This window comes from Pleuronectes platessa, chromosome 10, assembly GCF_947347685.1.
Source record: "Pleuronectes platessa chromosome 10, fPlePla1.1, whole genome shotgun sequence".
In the NCBI taxonomy this organism is placed as follows: domain Eukaryota; kingdom Metazoa; phylum Chordata; class Actinopteri; order Pleuronectiformes; family Pleuronectidae; genus Pleuronectes; species Pleuronectes platessa.
This window is the reverse complement of record NC_070635.1, coordinates 22066767-22089178: the sequence shown is the minus strand read 5'-3', so window position 1 is coordinate 22089178 and position 22412 is coordinate 22066767. Positions and strand designations below refer to the sequence as shown.

The window sequence follows — 22412 nt, the reverse complement described above, 5'->3', positions numbered from 1 at the left end:
CCTATATGCTGTAAACAAAAATAATTGATTTATATGTTACATCCTGCCTCCTGCATGCTTATATCTGAATGCTGCGGAGATGTCTGCGTTATTGTGAACAAATCTGACAATCTCCTGCTGTGTTCTTCATATGTGAAAGGCCCCATTGTCGGGACATTCTTCAGAGTTCGGCAAACTCCTTTAATTTGCTTTTTACCTCACAGTATTCAAACAAAGCGCAAGAGTCACCTACTAAGAAGTCCCTACATTGTAAAGTTGAGGTTAGTGAATGAGGGGGTGATTCCTGACGCAGCCTTAAAGTCTCCAGTGTTGAAATTGCTTCCTTGTGTGTTCATTCAAGTTAATGGCTACACCACCCCCCATGATTTTCTGTGTTACTTCTCAGTTTAGACTGTTTCATCCATAGGCCTATCTGTAAGCGTTCAGAAGACGGTTCAAACAGACGGCAGTGTTCTTATAAACGCTTAGCATAAATGAGCCTGGAGAACACCTCAAAAGAATCCTTGAAAGATTTGGCATAAATGTTCAAATAAAAAGTATTTTTTTGACTCTTGAGAGAGAAATGTGTCATTTGTCTTTGTGTTGACAGAATTGTGTTGCATGACCCAGATAAAGTCAATGCAAGTTAAAGTTAAATATCCAGTTCAGAATATAATGCAACGCTTACAACACAATACAAACTTCCATGAATCAGTGCTGGTCACAACACTTTCTATACCACAGTAGTTTCGGAAGAACCATGCCTTGTAACACACACACACACACACACACACACACACACACACACACACACACACACACACACACACACACACACACACACACACACACACACACACACACATACACACTCACAAACACACGCACACACACACACACACACACACATAGGAGAAGGAGGTCTCAGGTAGAAGTGGACACAATAGAGTACTTGTTCTGTGAGATAGACAAGCACGGTGTGGGGGTAAGAGAGAGGGAAAGAAAGAGGTTGAAAAGAGTTTGAGAAAAAAGACAAGTGGACAGGATGAGGGTTGGTGCTAGACCTGAGACTTGTGGAGGAAATTTGGGGTATAGCTCAGAAACCACTATCTAATGAACACAAGCCAGGTGTCCCTCTGATAATATGTCCAGTGGATGTCAGACTTGGAGCAAAAACCCACTAAATTATTATTTGCTTAATTAATCCTCATTGTTAATCACAGTACAAGGAACAATAATGCCATTGTCACGCTGACTGCAAGTTTGCAAAGGAAGACTAACCAAAGGAGGGAAGGAGAGAGGACATGTAGGGAAGTGGAGGAGGAGCAAACACGAGGCACAAGAGGGGAGTCGTGGCCGGAAGGAGGTGGGGAGACATGGAGGAGAAGGAAAGGAGCTTTAAAAAAAAAAAAAAAACATCCAATCGAGAGACAGGTAGATGTAGGCAGGTACAATTGAGGTTTAGAGCAGAGTGAGCAGATTTGAGGAAATAGCGTAGAAGAAGGTTGAGGTTGGTGGAGTAGCAGGGCTACACAGCTATCGTGTTTCTCGATAACAACATAGAAATTCAGCAACTGTGGGACCAAGCGGGGTCAGTGGGTTTGTGTAACGCCAGATCCATGTCAGTCTTTGAGGTGTTTACTTCCACAGATCAAGACACATATATAAAGAACTGATTTAAGTCAGTAACTGGGCTGGATTGTTCTTGTTCGCTTGTCTGATTAAAAGATTTAACATGTTCCCTATAAATATTTATATTGTAAATGTCAAAGTTCAATTTAAACATTGAAATGGAGGTTTTAATTTCACTTATCCCCCCCCCCCCCCCCCCCCCCCCCCCGCATGTGAGAGAGGCGGGAAAATGTTGGAGGCAGGAAGGAAACTGGGCACGTAAACTGTTTTCTCTGATTTGATAAGGAGGACTTGTATACTTAGAGTATCTCCAGCTGTTTCCCGCCTCACAGATGGACGGTACTGGTGTTACAGTTGTGACTGTCTCATAGTGAACAGAATATCCACCCAAAGTCAGGACACTCACAAATAATCATGGACGCAGGCTTTCTTGATTTAAATCTTTCTTTTTCACTGCAGGAAAATCACAGGTTGAAATATTAAATGAATGGTGGCTAACTGCCATTTAGGCGAGTTAGAGTTATAGGGTTTTTGCTCGTATCACACTGTCACAGCTTACTGGGACATTTGAATATAATGCATGGTTGAAGTTGTTTTCAGCATCTGTGTTTGTTCTACAGTTTCAAATAAAAATGTCTCTTGGGAAAATGAATTCATATCTGCATGAAAAACATAATGGGTTCTCACCTGCACCGTAATCCTGCTAACTAACAAACAAACACAAAACACAACCTCCTTGGTAATGATGGTATATTAAACTAAAGTAAACCATTAGCATATGCATGATATGAGGAATATAGCTGTTAATGTTTATGCCTGTTTTTTTCATCAGGTTGTTTTCTAACACTAAGATGTGGGTTAAGTTGACAAAGTCTGCTCAGAGCAGTGGATAACAAGGCAGAAAAAGACAGTGAGAGCAACACACACAGGTGCACACGGGACAGACATGGCACGGACGTGGTTTGTTCTTGCCTGGTGGAGAAGTGCTTCAGACTTTAGACTATTGATCAGTGTCACTTGTACTTTTCGGTCTGTGCCAGGACACTGAGCTGAAACCAGCTGATGTTTGTTGTAGGGTGGTTGAGTCCAAAACAAAGAGCCACAATCACACAGGAGCAGTCTGAGCTTTTGCTTTGTAATATCTTGTCAAACATATTCATGCATACATAAATATGAGCAGAACACAGTTAATGTCACTGTTATTATATTTCATCTCTTAACTCTTCTCTTCAGCTTTGTGTTAATGCAATTGTGAAATGTATGTGATGTTAAAGGCGTTGAAGCTGCTGCACCTGTGCATTCAAGTGTGTGTCTCTGAGCACATTCACTAATGTGTATGTGAATGTGTGTGTGCGTGTGTGTGTGTGTGTCTGTGTGTGTGTGTGTCTGCAGGGAGCAGGGGAATCTCTCTGACCTGTGTGTTCACCCCCTGCCGGGTGATCGGGGCATTAGTGACACTGATTATCTTGGGAGCCATAGGAGCAGCTGTTTGGGCCGTAGGTTAGACCACATGCTCTTACACATTAGACACACACTCTATATTCAAACGAATCTGAGAATTAATAGTCTTTTGTTATTCCCTGTCGTACATTGCACTGATGCCCACTGTGTTACTACTCTTCTGTAGTTATGTACTGCACGATGGAGGAAGACACAGGCCTGTATGACGGTGAGTGTGAGAGGACATGCTGATGGTTTCAAGGATGAGAAAATATTTATAATATGTAGCTTTCATTCTGTGATATAGTTACAATGAATATTTGTTACCATAGATAACTGATTAAAGACCATCCCCCTAAAATTACTTAACTGGATTCATGAATTGATTTGCACAAAAAAACTGTTCATAGATAATTGCAGTCTACAGATGTTGGATCTTTTTTAGATAAAGGTCTTGAGAAATTTGCAAAAATGATAAAAATTGCCATCAAAATGCTAAAGAAAGTCATTCACTATGTTTTGTGGTAATCCATTCAATAGTTTTTTTGTGCGTAATCCTGCTAATCAACAAACAAACACAACCTCCTTGGTAGAGGTGATAAATATCCAATGTCACTGGGATAAGTCACAGTTATAAAAGACAAATGAAATAAATATATGTGACAGGCAAAGTGTGTGTGATTTATTTTACTGAACTTGTTTTGTAAGTAAATACATGTGATTCCGTGCAGTCCAGGTCAATTCTGCTGACCAACGTCTTAGAGTCTTCGATTCCACGCACAGGAGGTGGCGTGAGGTGTGTTCCTCCTCAGCCAATGAGCTGCTTGCTGGTATCAGCTGTGAAGAAGTGGGCTTTGTCAGGTGAGATATATTATTCTTATTATATAGTTTGTAGTGTAATCTAACAGAAATTTGATTTGGATCAGTTTAGGGGTCAATGCAAAGTCCTAACAATGATAGCTCTCTCTCCGTGTGTGTGTGTGTGCGGTGAGTGTGTGTGTGTGTGTGTGTGTGTGTGTGTGTGTGTGTGTGTGTTTCAGTGTGGCGAATTACTCAGTCACATCGGTGCCAGAGGCCAGTAGAGATGCTGGAGAGTTCTTCTGTGTCAGACAGGAAGAGCTTACCTACGGCAAGAAAATCAAAGACTCGTTGTTCCCATGGTAAACACATCTGTCTGTCTGTCTGTCTGTCTGTCTGTCTGTCTGTCTGTCTGTCTGTCTGTCTTTCTGATGCACCACCTGTCCTACAGCAGTCTAACACTGGCTGGCACTGACGCTGTGTGTCTGTGTTTCAGTGACTGTGAGAGCAGGGAGGTTCTCACTCTGCTGTGCCAAGGTAAGATGTTCTGTGTGACACACTGGTTCAATTAAAGCTAGGGTTGGTAATCCTGGAAAAGCAAGCGAGCGCAGGCTACGCTTGAGAAATGCAATGCCACAAACCCTGCACACCACTGCTGTGTTAAAGGTGTAACAATGATGGCTTAAAGGCTATTTCTAATTGCATTTAAAGTATATTTGATTTTGGAAACAATCTTACGACCCCCCTCTCAGTGTCTTGCGACCCTCCGTGGGCTCCAACCCTAGTTTGGGAACCACTGATATACCATATGTTTAATTGTGTCACATACACTTTACCTAGGTAATGAAGTGTGCAATTTATTCTCGTCTCCTCTCGTCTCCTCTCCTCTCCTCTCCTGTCCTCTCCTGTCCTCTCCTCTCCTCTCGGCAGACTGTGGCAGGCGTAGTTTTGCAGCAGACCGTATAGTCGGTGGTGTGGATGCCAGGCAGGGCAGCTGGCCTTGGCAGGTCAGCTTACAGTACGATGGAGTTCATCAGTGTGGAGGATCCATAATCTCGAACCGCTGGATTGTCTCTGCAGCTCACTGCTTCCTCCAGTACGTGAAAGAGCTGCCTTATGTTAGAGATAATTATTTTATTAAGTTTCATTAACAGGCCAAATCCGTATTGAAGAATTTAGTAATAAGTAGCGTGTGTGTCTATGCTAGACGCCGCACTGTGACTAGCTGGCGTGTGCTGCTGGGCTCCATCTATAACAAACCAGTCAACGCCGTCGCGGCGGAGGTGAAGACCATCGTTGTTCACAGCAGCTACCTGCCCTCTGTAGATGCTAACATTGATGACAACAGCAGGGATATCGCCGTTCTGGCCCTCACCCAACCTCTTACTTTCACTGGTAGGACACACACACACGCGCTGGCACACGCACACACACACACTCAACTTGAATATTTGAGTGAAAGATGACCATGATTAGAGATGAGGAATAATGACAAAGGAATGGAGGGATACAGAGACACACAGTCATCCTGTAATGAGCCTGTTTTAGGTTTCCTTGTCCCTCCAGGACAAAGGTTCTTTTATCCAACATGATTAAATCAGCTCTGAACAGGTTTCCACCATTTCCTCTTATTACTATAACACTGATGCACTTCCTTTCTGCCATGGAATCCCCGGTGTCCTTCAGTAAAAGATATTTTCCATGTTCTCCACGTATTAAGGAAAAGAGGACTAACTCATGTAATCTACAGTGATCTTACTATAATCTGATTGTTTGTGCCCTCATGTGATGGTCATGTCCTTCTACACTTTGTAAACGCAACATAACAAGCAATGTTTCAGTAGCTCAGGTCTGACATCTAGTGTTCGGTGTTCATAATTACAACCACAGCATTATGTGCACTGAGGAGAGAATCTGTCTTGATTTTCACTTTTTTTTATGTGGATGATAGTTTATGCGTCATGCCGAATGTATTCATAAAATCACCTTTGACTTCGACATTTATTTACTGAAATCACATGATTCAGTAAGGTGAACATTTAAGTCATTGCTTGTTTACTTTTAGCTCTATAGATTTCAGCAAAAATCCTTGTTCAAGCACATTGTGTTCTTCAAAAAAGCTTGGAAAATTAAAATTTGTAACAAATTGTCTGGAACCAGAGTCTGTGCAGGAGTGATGGTGGATTGGATCTGTTGTAGCGAGTTCCCATCGATAAACATGCTCGACCAATTACAAGTCAGTCAGTTATCAATCATGATGTTTCACCCTGTTTGTAGCATCAATTAACTAATTAAAACAAACTTTACTGTAAAGATTAGCATTAAACATCCTTAATTACCTGAAAGACTCAGACATCTTTGGGAAAAGTTCGTTGAATGTGGTCCATTTCTTAACTGCTAAAATGGAGGAGGTAGGATTTATAGCCTATACTGCAGCCAGCCAGTAGGTGGTGATGGAGGCGCTATGGCTTCACCGTTAGGGAGCAGTCATGTCATCCATCTTTATCTACTGCCTATGATTTCACTGATTGAGGACATTTCCACCACTTCTTGTCTCCCTGTCTGGACACTTGTTCTATTTGATGGTTCAGGATTATCATACACACATGTTTGCTTGTATCTTAAGACACAAAATATGTTTGTGTGTTTGTGTGTAGAGTCCATCCAGCCTATTTGCCTGCCAGCATACGGTCAAAGACTGATAGACGGACAGATGGGAACCGTGACGGGCTGGGGAAACGTTGGGTACTACGGTGAGTCTACAGCTGTATCATCGTACACTGCAGACAGGGATTCATTTGATGACGGTCTTTGCATTCATTGATTTCTTTGATTGAAAATGATGACACTCAAAACGTTTTGTTATTTGTATTGAAACAGATCAATTTGCTCTTCCGTGTATATTTTGATTGATAAAAGAGGAAAATAGTGTGATAAGTCATGACTGAAGAAGCAGAATCCTATTCATCTGTGTTTTATAGTCTGTAGTATTGTTGGTTTCACCAGGGATGTTTGACTCGCAGGTCATCTAGCAGACGTCCTCCAAGAAGTGAGCGTCCCCATCATCAGTGACGCTGTCTGTAACGCTCCCGACTACTACGACAATCAGATCACCTCCAGCATGTTCTGTGCTGGTTACGAGAAAGGAGGCACTGACGCCTGCCAGGTCAGAGTGTGCATGTGTTCATGTACAAGAGCTGGCATATTTGCATGTGTTTGGGTTTCTAGTCAGGGACCCATATTCTCAGATATGTCCTCATGTGTGTATCATCTTTATTTAAACTAAAATCTAATAACTAATGCATATATCCCTGCTTGTTTGATATCATTTTACATTCATACTTTTCTGTCAAAGCTAAGGCACTTATAAGGTGTGTGTGTAAACTTCTAGCACCATGTGTGGTTTCAGGGAGACAGTGGCGGTCCCTTTGTGTCGGAGGACTGTCTGTCTAAGAGCAGTCGGTATCGGCTGCTGGGGGTGGTGAGCTGGGGAACTGGCTGTGCCATGCCAAAGAAACCTGGCGTCTACACCAGAGTGTCCCGCTTTCTGCCGTGGATATCTACAGCCATGAGGGTGAGACGCCGGATGCTTTGTAATTTATTGTGTTGTTATAATGACAAATAAAGACATACGGATAATAAGACTCGGGAAATCTATAAACCACTCATCAACAGTGAGGGGACAAATTTAATTCTGCACTTTCTTGGGTCCTTTACAATACACATGCCAAATATGAAGCCGATAGGATGAATGGTTATTGAGATGTGTTCCACATTCAGACAGAGAACTCAGAACCTGCAACACCTGTGAATGTCTGCAAATCTGATCAAAAATCGAATCATCTAAATGATCTGGTGGCGATTTTCACCTGTTGACCCGGTTGTCGACCATTGTTTTAGTATATTTGCGAACTGTTCTTCAGACAGAGATTCATAGAATTAGTAGATCGATATAATCGGGTTTATCTGCTTTGACACTGCTATGGCCATGACAAACAGAATGATCAGCAGAGGACTAGCTAACATTTACTCACACAGCCCAAGGTGTGTTAAAACAGTTTCTCTTCTCACCTCTCTCCTTCAGAACTATCACAACTCACCAGGGGTTCACAAATTGGCCCGGACATGAGATGCTCCTACATTTCTGCTTTTTCTACACTGAGACGACAACACGGACAAATCCTGTACATGTCAACAGGAAGTGTTACAATGGAGGGTCTTGAAAGCTGCAATGTTCCTCTTGTATCGAAGTTCTCAACACCCCTTCTTAACAAAAAAATGTGTCGAGGATTTTTCCCCCTTATTCCACATGGTAAAAGGTTTGCCAATGTCATATTCCTTTAGAGAGGAGTCAAGCGACCACATTTATCCAATAGTTACACTGTTTTTTAATCATTGGTTCAAGAACAAATGATCAGAGGCTTAGATTTGAGGAGAAAGTCGTCTCTCATTATGACGAGTGAAGACGTGACCATGCAAGCAAATGTTAATGTGTATGAGTATATGAGTCCCATAAAAGCAAAAATCATATCAAAGGTAATTGGTTTGCCAAAATAAAAGCCCAAAAGAACATCAGAGTCTGTGGGTCCAAACCTTCAGGCAGCCATTCACAGCAAAGGACTTTCCACAAAACGGTAGATATGTAAATCTTCATATGTATTCCTTCAATTTCTTTCTAACCTGTAAACTTCTCCTACTATGTGTTTAAAGGTCCATATCTCCCCCACAGTTATTTCTATGTCGATGTGAACCTTCTCAGATATAAGCTGAGACTTAGCACCTTAATGTTATAAAAATCCATGATTTTATTTAACTTGAATGTCCAGAGCCTGAAGAGTAAAAATTTGAACCTGTCCAAATACTGCGGTCTGGAATACATCCGGAAGTTTTGTAGATAAACAAAGACAGAGCTCTTTAAGAGACAGGAATAAAGTTATAATCAAACTTTGCCACCGAGATATTATCGAGATATTATCTCAAAAGTGAAATAATACAAGACTCACTATACTGGATTTAAGATTCCTGCCGTGTACATACATTACTTACAATGACATACATTTTCTGAAATGGCTTTTTCTTCTCTCTTCTTTTTAGCTGCATTTACTCCAATAACAGCCGAAGTTACATTAGAAACAAATAACCAGTATAATATTTGAGCTAAACATCAATAACATGAATGAAGTCTTGTAAAGACTCAGGTCTATCTTCAATATTCTAGGTGTAATCACAAGTATTCATTCGATAAGATTTTAATGATTTTAAAGATCACGTGCAGCCTCAGCACTTTCAATACTTAGACACTGTGCAACACCAAGACACAGACAGTTTCAGTGATGCGTGAGTAGTTCCAGCTGATTTATTTCGAGTACAATTACAAATCTTTAAACAGTATAATTGTCATTTTGTTATAAACCCGTGTGGTGAATGCAGTGTGTGTTTTTATGCAGTAGCCTGACTTCATCATGGATTATTATTCATACGAGATTTAACTCTTTACCAAATTTCCATGTTTGCATCAGTATTTTGCTTTATTTTGTAAATATTAGTTAGTAAATATTTGTTTCTTGTAAATGTAGATGTTTTTGTCTGACACAGATCTTATTGCCAATCGTGCAATAACCTCATAAATCATCTTCTCGTGAAATATATCTTTTAGTTCGTATTAGAGAAGACTTTACTGTATCTCTGAGTACCTGTAGCTAACACTGTGTGAGTGTCCTTCACCTGGCCTGAATAAAGAATGGGATGTGAGCACTAATATCTACATTTAAACTGTTTGTGGCATGTTTGCTTCTGATGTACAGTATGTATGCATTTATAGCAAATGTGATGTGAGAGATAAGTATGTAAGATGTAAATTGTAGCATTGTGTATTGTATTGAAGTCATAATTAAAAGCAACTTGCCCACAGTAACTGTTTTGATAAAGTCCATTTATTCGTATTAAATATTCTCTACACTGCTGCATATATAGTTATACTGTAGTTTGCAGTCTCATAATCACAACAGCAACAATCTCTGGGGTAGCTTTATCAAATATAGTCAGATTGTATGATATACCTGCTTCAGTAAGTGCAACTGTAAACTAAACCATGAAGGAACAAAGTGGTATAATAAATTACATCATAAAACAAAAGAATGAAGAAAAGGCATTTTCAACCTTTTAACTAACACTGGGCTCCAGGCTTCCTCTATTCACATCGGATCAGCTGGATGTGACCACAGTCGAGTAGATCGTAGAAGCCTCACTCTTTCCTATTGTGGCCCTGAGGAGAAAATGATGATGTTAATGAGTATCAATGCATCAGATGGTGTTACTGTGTCTACATCGATAATGGCAGGTTTACAGCAGCATTGACCATTGCTTTTATTCAAAATTTTTTTTTTTACACAGGCTAAAATCGCAGTTTGTGCGGCAGGAACTTGGACACTGAGGTCAAGTCCTCTGGAAAAAATTCTGTGAATTTGTTTGTTTTTCAGAAGTTCACATTCCATGGTAACACATTTTGAAAATGTGAATAATATTTATTCTAAACTACATTAGATGTGAGGGTGGAACTTCTTAAATGTTAATTAGGTCATATATTTTAAACAGATTTAATAAGTGAACGGTGTCATGGGGTTTTTAGACAGAAAGCAAAGCAAATTCACTCTGATTCAGACCCATTATGACTGTATGAGGTGTCGATGTAGAGATACAAGTGATTGAAAGAACTAAAGCAGGGGTTCTCAAAGTGGGTCAGGGACCGCTAAGGGGTCCTTAAAGGGGTTGAAGGGGGTCCCCAGCAAAGGGGAATCATTTTTGCACCAAAAGTAACACACTGAGAGAATGTATGAGAATTTTGGTCCTGAATGTCGTACTCCTCCTGAAATAAATCCATATATTTCATCTACATTATTACGACAGTAATTCAGCCGCATACAGAACATATTCTTTTTGGTTTTGGTGTTTTTAATTTTCATCTATCAGTCGATTCATCCATTATCTGTATCGCGGATCCCTTGAGGGTCACAGGAGCCAATCCTAGCGGACAATGTGAGAGATACTTCCTGGACAAGTCACTCGAGTATCACACAGCCAACAGAGATTAACGTTCAACTTCACATTCTCACCTATGATGAATTGAGGGAGGAAGCAGTGGTAAACACAGACAACCCAGGCAGACATGGGGAGAACATGCAAACTCAAAACACACAAACTGCATTGCTTATTCGTTTTTCCTTGTCCAAAAAAACAACAGCAACAAACAACCCACATTTGTTACCACATTCACTCTATACCTCTCGCCATTGTTTCTCAATCCTGTGGCTTCACATTTCAAGTGAAGCCACAGGCTTCACTTATTATGTTTTGTAATAATGGGAAACACAGCAACAGCATCATGATATTTCAATAAACCACACACACACACACACACACACACACACACACACACACACACACACACACACACACACACACACACACATTTTTACATGTACAGGAGACACTTATCATCATCAGAGATGTGAAGATGATATATGTAAACGGCTGTGCCACATTCACTCTCACTGACATTTATTGACTCACCAGTACAAAAGACGAGCTACCACGAGAGTCACCAAAACAAAGACCCCTACTCTGGCTATGATGATCACGTGAATCTGGCTGCCTGAGGAGGAGACACAGTAGGGTTTGATTAGAAGAGGGCAAACCTAACACCACTCTGTTGAACACAATAATGAAGATGAATTCTTTAGCAGCACGAACCGCGGTCCTCTGTTATCAGGGTCACCAGCTGAGCAGTTGAGTTGCCCGTCCCCACACTGTTACTGGCCTGGCAGAGGTAGAGTCCAGTGTGGGACGCCTCCACAGAGGGAAGAGACAGCACCTGTCCCCAGCCCACCTGGAGCCATGAGCTGGAGCTGGGAGAGTCTGTCCTCTTGTACCAGCTGTAGTTGTCGGCCGCAGGGTTGGCCACACTGCTGCAGGTCAGATTCACACTGCTGCCCTCAGTAAATTGTTGATCATCTACTGAAATTGAAATGTTCTCTGGGCCGTCTGAAAACAAGGACCAACAGCACATGTGGAATAATGAGACAAGAGATAACAGTGCAGCAATTTTTTATCTGGGCTCCTCAAATCTGAGGTTCTCATGATTAAATCAATTAACAAGAGATTGTTAAGGAGTAACAGGAGACAAAAATAAATCAGTAAATTTTAGATTTACACTTTTTCTTGTGAGATGTTGGATGCATTCACCCTTTCAGGCCTCAAAGAATATTTAAAATAGAACAAACTCTCTTTGGCTGAGCAAACCTTATCACACATGGTTACAGCAGATGAGTGCACTTAGCTGAAGGACACTCATTTTGTTTGCATGACTTAAATTATAAATTTTGTTCAAATATGTCAGGCTCATTGACAAGATTTTCTACAAAATATGACAATTTCTTCCCGACACAATCTCTTTTGAAGTAATCAGGTTAATCTGTTAAAATTATTTTCTCCTGTAGGACCACCAATATCAGGAGGCTGTTCAGGTTGACGTACATGCAGGCTACTGCGTAAGCATGAGTCATCTATCTATCGAAGTAACACATACATGAGACCAGATGTCTCATTGCAACATGTCTTTACACTCACAAAGGACATCCAGGTGAATGTCGGTTGAGTTCATCATGTCATCGCCCCTCCAGCTAACATTGTTCCAGGCCTGACAGTGGTACAATCCACTGTGTCTGGGCTGCAGGTCAGAGATGGTGTGTTCCTGCCCTGAACTGATTAACTGTCAGTCCATCTACAGGCTGTATCCTCTGGGCTCCACAGGTGACTTGATGTAATTTAAGGGGGTACTATGGTGCTTTGATGGAGGTATGTGCCAAATTGAGTGCTAGATTATTTGATCTTGGTATAGACATGAAAAATACTAAAACACTTAATAATTACGTAGATGACCTCAAGTTAAAATAAAACTTCAAGATAAACTGTGAAGACTTCCAGTGTTGGATAAACAGCCTCCTGTTGCGCATCCAGTTTAGCTATTATTGGTAACTGTAGACAGTCATTTAATTCACCGTCTAAATCAAGTGTTACGTAAAGTAGCTGTAGAGTAGCTGGAATGGTGAAAGTTTGATAACTGCATTTATATATCTCTTTACTCAATTTATAAGCTTTAGCTACAGCACCAGCCTCATTCACCTATTCACACACACATTCATGATGCGTTTTGTCTGTCACATAGTCAGCAGAGCTGTCAGGGGTTATTAGTGGTTCACTATATTAACAAAGGACACTTTTAGCATGTGGACCGGAGGAGGCAGGGATCGATCAACCTTCTTATTAGTGGACAACCCACTCTGCCTCCTGAGCAACAGTTTAAAAGGCTCCCAGGTAAAACTCCAAAACTGTATCCCTGTAACAGAGCAACAGGCCATTGCCAGTGGAGCAGTATCTATTTAGTTTTTTTTTCACGTTCACAATTGTGCCAAAAACTGAGGCCCTCTCTCACCCTGCTGTCTTGCAAAATTAACTCATTCACTCGGGTGTCATATTTCCATCACTGCTGATCAGAGCATATAAAACCAGTGTCTGCGGAGTCTTTTTACCCCGGAGTGAATAAGTCAATTCAAGTTGCAGGCAGAAGCCGGATATAACTGGATGTTATTGGGAGTTAGTGGGTTTTTTGACCAGTGGAAATGGGGCTTTAAATAGAATGGTGCCAGGTGTGCTGTGGAAATAAGCCTTTAAATTGAGATTCAGTGTTAACAGTGTACTTACACTGAACATTTAGAGTCACAGAGTTGGATCTGACTGTCTCTTGTCCCAGGACAGCACAGAAGTAGCTCCCAGCATCCTCTCTCCTCACCGGGGACCCTGGTGTCGGCACTTGCTGTCCATCTTTAAACCAGACAATGGTTGTAGATGTAGGACATTCTGACACACAGGTCAGCCTGAAATCATCTCCCTCTTTCACAGTGCTCGGTTTCAAAACAGCGGTTAACTCTGGTCCAGGAAAAGAAACGGATCGATTTTACTAAATTTTCTTTATTCATGAGAAATCTATAAATAAATAATAATAATTTGTTGTTACCTTTAACAAACAAATAAGCATAGGTTTTGCTTGTCCATTTGTCTGATGTTGTCACAAAACTAAAATAGTATTGTCCTTCATCAGTGGGTTTTACGTTGTTGATCTTCAGATTACAGTTATGATATAGATTACCCACGTATTTAAAGTCCCGGGGCGAAGGGAGACTAGAAAGGGGATGCAGCCGCCACGTGCCAGATGTAACCAGGGTTCTAGACCATTCCACCTGAGTGACTGTATCACGCCAAGGGTAGTCATAGCTACACTTCATAACTACTGACCCCCCTCTCAAAGCACACTGATCTCCGAAGGTCACCCCCCAATCTCCACTCCAAACACCTTCAGGCAGAAATGACAACAAATCCAGGAATTAAATATATAGGTATAGATAACATCCGATACACAATAATTGTGTGTTGTCATTTCCTTACCTGGCATAAAAACAAGGATCATCAGCATCCAACTATCCATTGTTCAAATCTGCCTAGAACATGATGATTCACAACACGGTTCATTACTCTACATTCTGGGGGACAGCACAATGTCAAACAAAGAGTATACAAGTGAAAAGCACTCACCCGCTAAAGCAAACAGACCAATTGCTTGTTTAAGAGATGGTGTTGAGGAATGAAAGCAGAGGTGAGAATGTGATTCACCCTGCTTCCTCTCATCATCAAACGTTCAAGGAGCTGATTACATAAAGTTAGAGTGTCCTCACTGTCATGTTCTGAGTCTACACAAACAGACACACCCATTGATGGAGGAAGAGGACACATTGAGTAATCGGTCTTACACAACAGGAGAATCACTTTTTGTAGAAATGTTCAAGGTTTCACTTCTCGTCAATGTTTGCATTTCTTCTTTTCCCTTGGTGGTGTAAGAGCACGTGAAAAATTTTGCATTGAGTATTGTATTGAAGTCATAATTAAAAGCAACTTGCCCACAGTAACTGTTTTGATAAAGTCCATTTATTCTTATTAAATATTCTCTACACTGCTGCATATATAGTTATACTGTAGTTTGCAGTCTCATAAACACAACAGCAACAATCTCTGGGGTAGCTTTATCACATATAGTCAAATTGTATGATATACCTGCTTCAGTAAGTGCAACTGTAAACTAAACCATGAATGAACAAAGTGGTATAATAAATACATCATAATCATTAACCTTTTAACTAACACTGGGCTGTTGTTCTTCTATTCACATCGGATCAGCGGTATGTGACCACAGTCGAGTAGATCACAGAATCCTCGCTCTCTCCTATTATGGCCCTGAGGAGAAAATTATGATGTTAATGAGTATCAATGCATCAGATGGTGTTACTGTGTCTACATCAATAATGGCAGGTTCACAGCAGCATTCAGACCTCACACAGTGTGTTACTTACTGAATGTCGTACCCTCCCAGAAATAAAACCCCTAAAACGAACTTTTTTCGAATCAATGTTGTAAATACTGTTATTTTGTTGATGTGTTCAGTTACGCGTGGCATCTATTGCACTTCTGCCCGTCCTGGGTGAGGCATCCCTCAAGCGTGGCTCTCTGAGGGCTCCAAGTGTTTTCCCTCTCTAGGTATTTTGGGGTTATTTTTCCTAACTCTTGTGGAGGGTTAAGATCAGAGGATGTCGCACCTTCTTAAGCCCTATTAGACGAATTGCAATTTGCGAATATTGGTTATACAAATAACATTGATTGATTGTAAATTTGAGAATTAAAGGCTGATCCATATATTTCATCTACATTATTACTACAGTAATTCAGCCACATACAGAACATATTCTTTTGGGTTTTGGTGCTTTTAATTTTCATCTATCAGTCGATTCATCCATTATCTATATCGCGAATCCCTTGAGGATCACAGGAGCCAATCCTTGCGGACAATGTGAGAGATACTTCCTGAAAAAGTCACTTGAGTATCACACAGCCAACAAAGACAGACGTTCAACTTCACATTCACACCTATGGTGAATTGAGGGAGGTAGCAGTATTACACACAGAAAACCCAGGCAGACATGGGGAGAACATGCAAACTCCAAACAGGTCACAAACTGGGATTCAAACTAGGAACCTTGTTGCTGTGAGACTGCAGTTTACAGTTACCCACTGCACCACTGTGCCTCCATGTGATTAGGAAGTGAAATAAACATAAAAAAAGTAGTTTATAATAATAGATTATTTGAGGAAGGAATATCCACTCATTACCTAATTTACTGTAAAGTCCTGGCTACAACTAGACATGTTTAATTTTTCTCTGTGAAATTCAAGGTTTTATTTCAGAATTTGGTAATTTAAGACTGCACAGTAACACTGACTGAGGGCTACAGACATCAGTAGACTTGACCGACAGTGAATAATAGAATATAATGCTGCGATGTTAAATGTTTGTTCAGTGAACCTACAAGGACTCCTGTGGAGCTCTGCTGTTGTTTCTGGGTTTGATGGCCACTGTTGTATAGATAAGTTCAGCTTCATCAAAAGAGGGAACCTGAAGGGAGAACATGCACAGTAAATTTATTTAAAATATATTGTGTTGTAACTTCTGCATATGCTCATGCATGTTCGTGGACCACATTTACATAATGTTTGTAGTGTGTGTTCTTCGGACGAGAAGATGACGGTGTGTTGATGTTGGCGTAAACAGTGTCCAGCTGATCTTCTGTGGATGAAGAACTCAAGCCCTCTCCACTGAGCTTGAGGCCAAACGCAGTCCGCTGCAGAGGAAACAACATAGGGCAGGTATAAATTAAGGTTAGGAAAAAAAAAAATATTAAAGAAAATATCTAAATTATTTAATTTTTACCTCAAAAGTAGGACATGTATTTACCCCTGTCTGTTGGTTTGTTTGTTTGTTTTTCAGCAGGAATAGACAAAGTTTTACATTAAATTTAGTTGCCAATCCAGACAAAGATAAGATGGTTTCAAGACACTAACATTGCAATATAGGACTTTTAAAAGAAACATTTTCACTAGGTTCGTAGTGAACAATTCATGAGTCTGGACTAAAACAATCTGGAATACTTAGAGGAGGGATATCTATGAGTGTGTGTTGGTGCAGCTTGATTTAGGGGACTGTCGGGCCTTGGTGGAAGTATGTACTCTACTGAGGGCTCTTCTAATTACCTTTGCCAATGAAGGTTTGTGTGTCTGTCTGCTGGTTAACAGAACAACGCAAAAACTACTGGATGGATCCCCATGAAACTTGGTGGAAGAATGTGGTATAGGTCCATGAGGAACCCATAAAAGTTTGGTGCGGTGAATGATTAAGGGGCAGATCCAGGAATTTAAAAAAGCTTTTTTTAAACATTACGAGCCTGGGCAGTTCATATTTATGGGACTGATATTTATGACTATGGGCAATTTGCTGCACATCCAAATAAAAATCTGGATCCAGTGAATTTACATGTGGTTTCATAAGGTGAGACATTACAAGTCTTAATCTGTGTTTCTGCTCGGATGGGAAGTCAAACTTTCCACTGACCCTTGCATAACTGACAGTCAATCACAAGAGTTTAATAAAGTTCAGATCGGTTATTTGAGGACTTTTTTTTTATGTACTCACTTTTTCCGCTGCATTGGTTCTTTGTTTTTTCCTGTCAAAAAAAACAACGATAACAAACAACCCACATTTGTTACCACATTCACGTTTCTCAATCCTGTGTTTTCACATTTCAAGAAGTTGTTTTGTCATAATGGGAAACACAGCAGCACCCAGCCACCCCCCCCCCCCCACACACACACGCACATTTTACATGTACAGGAGACACTTATCGTCATAAGAGATGTGGAGTAAATATATGTTAATGGCTGTGTCAAATTCACCCTTACTGACATTTATTGACTCACCAGTACAAAAGATGAGCTACCACAAGAGTCCCCAAAACGATGACTCCAACTCCGGCGATGATCAGGTGAATCTGGCTGCCTGAGGAGGAGACACAGTAGGGTTTGATTGGAAGAGGACAAACCTAACACTGCTCTGTTGATAACAATGATGAAGATTTATTTCTTTAGCAGCACGAACCGGGATCCTCTGTTTTCAGGCTCAACGGCAGATCAGTTGAGTTGCCCGTCCCCACACTGTTACTGGCCTGGCAGAGGTAGAGTCCAGTGTGGGACGCTTCCACAGAGGGAAGAGACAGCACCTGTCCCCAGCCCACCTGGAGCCATGAGCTGGAGCTGGGAGAGTCTGTCCTCTTGTACCAGCTGTAGTTGTCGGCCGCAGGGTTGGCCACACTGCTGCAGGTCAGATTCACACTGCTGCCCTCAGTAAATTGTTGATCATCTACTGAAATTGAAATGTTCTCTGGGCCGTCTGAAAACAAGGACCAACAGCACATGTGGAATAATGAGACAAGAGATAACAGTGCGGCAATTTTTAAAATGGGCTCCTCAAATCTGAGGGTCTCATGATTAAATCAATTAACAGGAGATGACATGGTTAAGGAGTAACGGCAGAAAAAAGGAAATCAGTACATTTTAGATTTACACTTTTTCTTGTGAGATGTTGGATGCCTTCACCTTTTCAGGCCTCAAAAAAGGACACTCAATGTGTTTGCAAATCTTAAATGATTAATTTTTGTTAAAATATGCTCATTGATAACATTTTCTACGAAATATGACAATTTCTTCCTTGCACAATCTCTTTTGAAGTAATCAGGTTAATCTCTTAAAATTATTTTCTCCTGTAGGACCACCAATATCAGGAGGCTGATCAGGTTGACTAGATCTATCTATCTATCTATCTATCTATCTATCTATCTATCTATATATCTGTCTGTCTCTCTGTCTGTTTATCTGTCTGTCTATCTGTCTATCTAAGAAACACATACATGAGACCAGATGTCTCATTGCAATATGTCTTACACAGGACATCCAGGTGAACGTCGGTTGAGTTCATCATGTCATCGCCCCTCCAGCTAACATTGTTCCAGGCCTGACAGTGGTACAATCCACTGTGTCTGGGCTGCAGGTCAGAGATGGTGTGTTCCTGCCCTGAACTGATTAACTGTCCGTCCATGTACAGGCTGTATCCTCTGGGCTCCACAGGTGGGTTGGCATCACTGCTGCAGTTGAAAGTCACTGAACTTCCTTTGACGACGTCTCCTGGTGGACTCACCGACAGCGTGACACTCTTCAGAGCATCTGATAGAAAGAGCATCAGGGATTTTTAGCCAGGCAGACAAAGGGATGAAGTCCGGACATAATAAATAAATAAATAAACTGTATGCTACTGCGTGAAGCAATGATACAACAATATTCCTGGTTATTTACTTAACTCTGTTGGAGTTTATTATATATATTTATTACAATGTGTACCATGTCTTGTTCAGATTGTGCAAGAAGAAAAACATTTTTTGTCTACTTCTTCAACTTTATTTAGCTTTCTTTAACATTGTGAGATAGGACGATGACAGATTTCCCATGCAGGGAATAATTCATGGATCCTAATAAAAAAATCTGGTATGTTTAGAGGATGTTTAGTGTGTGTAATTCAGGGCATCTTGATGTAGGGGTACTATGGTGGTTTAATGGAGGTATGTGCCCAAATCAGTGCTACAGGGACTTGGTATAGACATAACACTAAATAATTACTAAAATGACCTACAGTTGAAATAAAACTTCAAGAAAATGTTTGAAGACTTCCAGTGTTGGATAAACAGCCTCCTGTTCAGTATCCAGTTTAATTATTACTGCTAACTGTAGCCAGTCATTTAATTCAAGTATTAAAGTAGCTGTAGAGTAGCTGGAATGTAGCCTGGATGCCAGACGAACTTCTGATCTGATTGGTCCGAACAGAAACTGTTCGGACCAATCAGATTGTCAGGGCGGGCTTTATACGATGATTGACAGATGATCAACAGTAACGTAATCAACCACGTCATCAAAGAGCGCTTGGGTTGAATTCGTTTTCAACAAACATGCCTGCCGCTGGAGAGCTGAGATGTGTAGATGCTGCCATTGAGTCTGTTTTAGAAGACATCGACAGCGAATTCATTTTGAAAGAGGAACAGAAACGCGGAAGCGTGGCCAAAGCGCTGCGCCGCGCTAATCCCTATCGTGCCGGTTCTTGGCTGTTCACACCGGACGCTGAAGCGACGCTGAACCGCCGGGCAGCGCTAATAATATCACCCGTTGATCCAGTAGTGTAAAAGCATATACTTACTTGTTGCTCCAACATTTAGCAACAGCGTCCCAACATGTGTCTTTTTTGGTGTTGTCTTTATACAACATGTTCCGAGGATCATACAACTCACTGTACTTCTCCAGTTCAATTATTCATTTAATGTCATCCATGTTGAAGAACTTCTCCGCTGTTTGCTCCGTTAAATGTCGGGTGTCGAGGGTAAATTACGTATTCTCCACTCAAACCTATGTGGAGAATGCGTAGCGCCCCTCTCTCTCTTTATCACTGTAGTGGATGGGCAGAGGGGGACATTTAATAATGGCATTGGTCAAATTAAAACTCCAGGACAACAGAAGGAGAATTCAAAGTATGGGATGCATATTTGATAATTGATATCATATAAATATGTCATCAATATCGTTTAAAATAATTTTTCAGTGTGTTTCCTGGCGCGATACGCTCTCGTCAAGCGGAAAAAATAGACTCGACGCCGAAACGATCGCTGCACGGCGCGAGGCAGCCTTGGTGCAGCGCGGTGCTTCAGCCTCTGGTGTGACCCGCACAACAGTTTAACATGGGAGTGGATGGGAGCCAGCTGTTATTTAAGGCCTACGCGTCGCTTTGGCGTCGCTTCAGCGTCCGGTGTGAACCCGGCGTTATTAAATAACTCACAATGTGTCGCTTAACATACGTCACATACTACGTTGCTCTGATTGGTTGTAGGTCTATCCAATTAAGACAAGAGTCATTTTTTTTTCTGGTTCGGTTGAAACACGCCCCATATACACAGCCCAATGGAGCGGTATCAGACTCACCCTGCTGTCGTGCAAAATTAACTCGTTCACCCAGTTGTCACATTTCCATCACTGCTGATCAGAGCATATAAAACCAGTGTTGGTTTCTTTTTTTTACCAGTGGAAATACATAGAATGGTGCCAGGTGTGCTGTGGAAAAATCCTATAAATTGAGATTCAGTGTTAATAGTGTACTTACACTGAACATTCAGAGTCACAGAGTTGGATCTGACTGTCTCTTGTCCCAGGACAGCACAGAAGTAGCTCCCAGCATCCTCTCTCCTCACTGGGGACCGTGGTTTCCACACTTGCTGTCCATCTTTAAACCAGACAATGGTTGTAGATGTAGGACATCCTGACATGCAGGTCAGACTGAAATCATCTCCCTCTTTCAAAGTGCTCGGCTTTAAAACAGCGGTTAACTCTGATCCAGGTACAGAAACGAAAAGAAAAAAAAATATTTTACTAAATTTTCTTTATTCATGAGAAATCTATAAATAAATAATAATAATTTGTTGTTACCTTTAACAAACAAATAAGCATAGGTTTTGCTTGTCCATTTGTCTGATGTTGTCACAAAACTAAAATAGTATTTTCCCTCATCAGTGGGTTTTACGTTGTTGATCTTCAGACTACAGTTATGATTTAGATTACCCACGTATTTAAAGTCCCGGGGTGAAGGGAGACTAGGAAGGGGATGCAGCCGCCACGTGCCAGTTGTAACCAGGGGTCTAGACCAGTCCACCCGAGTGACTGTATCACGCCAAGGGTAGTCATAGCTACACTTCATAACTACTGACCCCCCTCTCAAAGCACACTGATCTCCGAAGGTCACCCCCCAATCTCCACTCCAAACACCTTCAGGCAGAAATGTTGACAAATACACAAGTTCAATTTATAGGTAGAGATAACATCCGATACACAATAATTGTGTGTTGTCATTTCCTTACCTGGCATAAAAACAAGGATCATCAGCATCCAACTATCCATTGTTCAAATCTGCCTGGAACATGATGATTCACAACACGGTTCATTACTCTACATTCTGGGGGACAGCACAATGTCAAACAAAGAGAATAAAAGTGAAAAGTACTCACCCGCTAAAGCAAACAGACCAATTGCTTGTTTAAGAGATGGTGGTGACGAATGAAAAGCAGAAGTGAGAATGTGGCTTCACCCTTCTTCCTCTCATCACCAAACATGTGAGAAGAGAACACATTGATTCATCGGTCTTACACAACAGGGGACTCAGTGCAATGTGTTCAGAGTCCTGCATTACACCAACATGCACAAGCGAGGGGTGAGGTGTGATCAAAGACCTGGTCAGAGAATCACTTCTTGTAAAAATGTTCAGGGTTTAACTTCTCGACAATGTTTGCATTTCTTCTTTTTCCCCTGTTGGTGTAAGAACAAAAGAAAATCAGAAACTGGTGACTACCTAGCGTTTTTAAACAGAGGATGTGTTCTGAGTTTTTGTTTACAAAATAAACATCATTATGTCTAAATATGTTTTTTAATCGTTGTTTGAAGGAACGTTAATCCACAAAATATTTCCACTGCAGCTGTATCCTCAT

At 41.0% G+C, this 22412-nt stretch overlaps 3 protein-coding genes across 16 annotated transcripts in view; 1 reads left to right on the top strand and 2 right to left on the bottom strand.

The window, feature by feature from the left end:
* Positions 1–9763, top strand: part of hpn (hepsin) — a 14268-nt gene extending 4505 nt beyond the window's left edge. For all 3 annotated transcript variants that reach the window (XM_053432570.1, XM_053432569.1, XM_053432568.1), the window contains 11 exons: positions 3004–3111; positions 3239–3280; positions 3783–3912; positions 4092–4211; positions 4346–4386; positions 4780–4945; positions 5057–5244; positions 6507–6602; positions 6873–7015; positions 7259–7423; positions 7934–9763. In XM_053432570.1, coding sequence (XP_053288545.1) covers positions 3241–3280; positions 3783–3912; positions 4092–4211; positions 4346–4386; positions 4780–4945; positions 5057–5244; positions 6507–6602; positions 6873–7015; positions 7259–7423; positions 7934–7978 — 1134 coding nt within the window. In that variant the 5' untranslated portion in view covers positions 3004–3111; positions 3239–3240 and the 3' untranslated portion in view covers positions 7979–9763. The remainder of the gene's footprint in view (positions 1–3003; positions 3112–3238; positions 3281–3782; positions 3913–4091; positions 4212–4345; positions 4387–4779; positions 4946–5056; positions 5245–6506; positions 6603–6872; positions 7016–7258; positions 7424–7933) is intronic.
* A 1-nt stretch (position 9764) lies between these two features.
* Positions 9765–14663, bottom strand: LOC128449414 (B-cell receptor CD22). Of its 7 annotated transcripts, none has more exons than XM_053432572.1 (7): positions 14497–14656; positions 14350–14402; positions 13922–14257; positions 13609–13833; positions 11599–11889; positions 11419–11500; positions 9765–10114 (listed from the first exon to the last, which is right to left on the bottom strand). In XM_053432572.1, exons 2-7 carry the CDS (start codon positions 14387–14389, stop codon positions 10054–10056), a joined length of 1035 nt encoding a protein of 344 aa, XP_053288547.1. In that variant the 5' UTR covers positions 14390–14402; positions 14497–14656; the 3' UTR covers positions 9765–10053. The 7 variants fall into 7 exon arrangements, with proteins under 7 accessions (XP_053288547.1, XP_053288548.1, XP_053288554.1 ...); XM_053432573.1 differs by having other exon boundaries at positions 14350–14398; positions 14497–14653; XM_053432579.1 differs by lacking the exon at positions 13922–14257 and having other exon boundaries at positions 13609–13728; positions 14350–14398; positions 14497–14663.
* Positions 14664–14868: 205 nt separating this feature from the next.
* On the bottom strand, positions 14869–22164 carry LOC128449411 (B-cell receptor CD22). Of its 6 annotated transcripts, none has more exons than XM_053432562.1 (11): positions 21936–22158; positions 21789–21837; positions 21361–21696; positions 21038–21262; positions 18784–19062; positions 17942–18232; positions 17764–17842; positions 17480–17510; positions 16497–16631; positions 16320–16405; positions 14869–15192 (listed from the first exon to the last, which is right to left on the bottom strand). In XM_053432562.1, exons 2-11 carry the CDS (start codon positions 21826–21828, stop codon positions 15132–15134), a joined length of 1563 nt encoding a protein of 520 aa, XP_053288537.1. In that variant the 5' UTR covers positions 21829–21837; positions 21936–22158; the 3' UTR covers positions 14869–15131. The 6 variants fall into 6 exon arrangements, with proteins under 6 accessions (XP_053288537.1, XP_053288536.1, XP_053288540.1 ...); XM_053432561.1 differs by having other exon boundaries at positions 21789–21841; positions 21936–22156; XM_053432565.1 differs by lacking the exon at positions 21361–21696 and having other exon boundaries at positions 21789–21841; positions 21936–22164.
* Between the last annotated feature and the right edge of the window lie 248 nt (positions 22165–22412).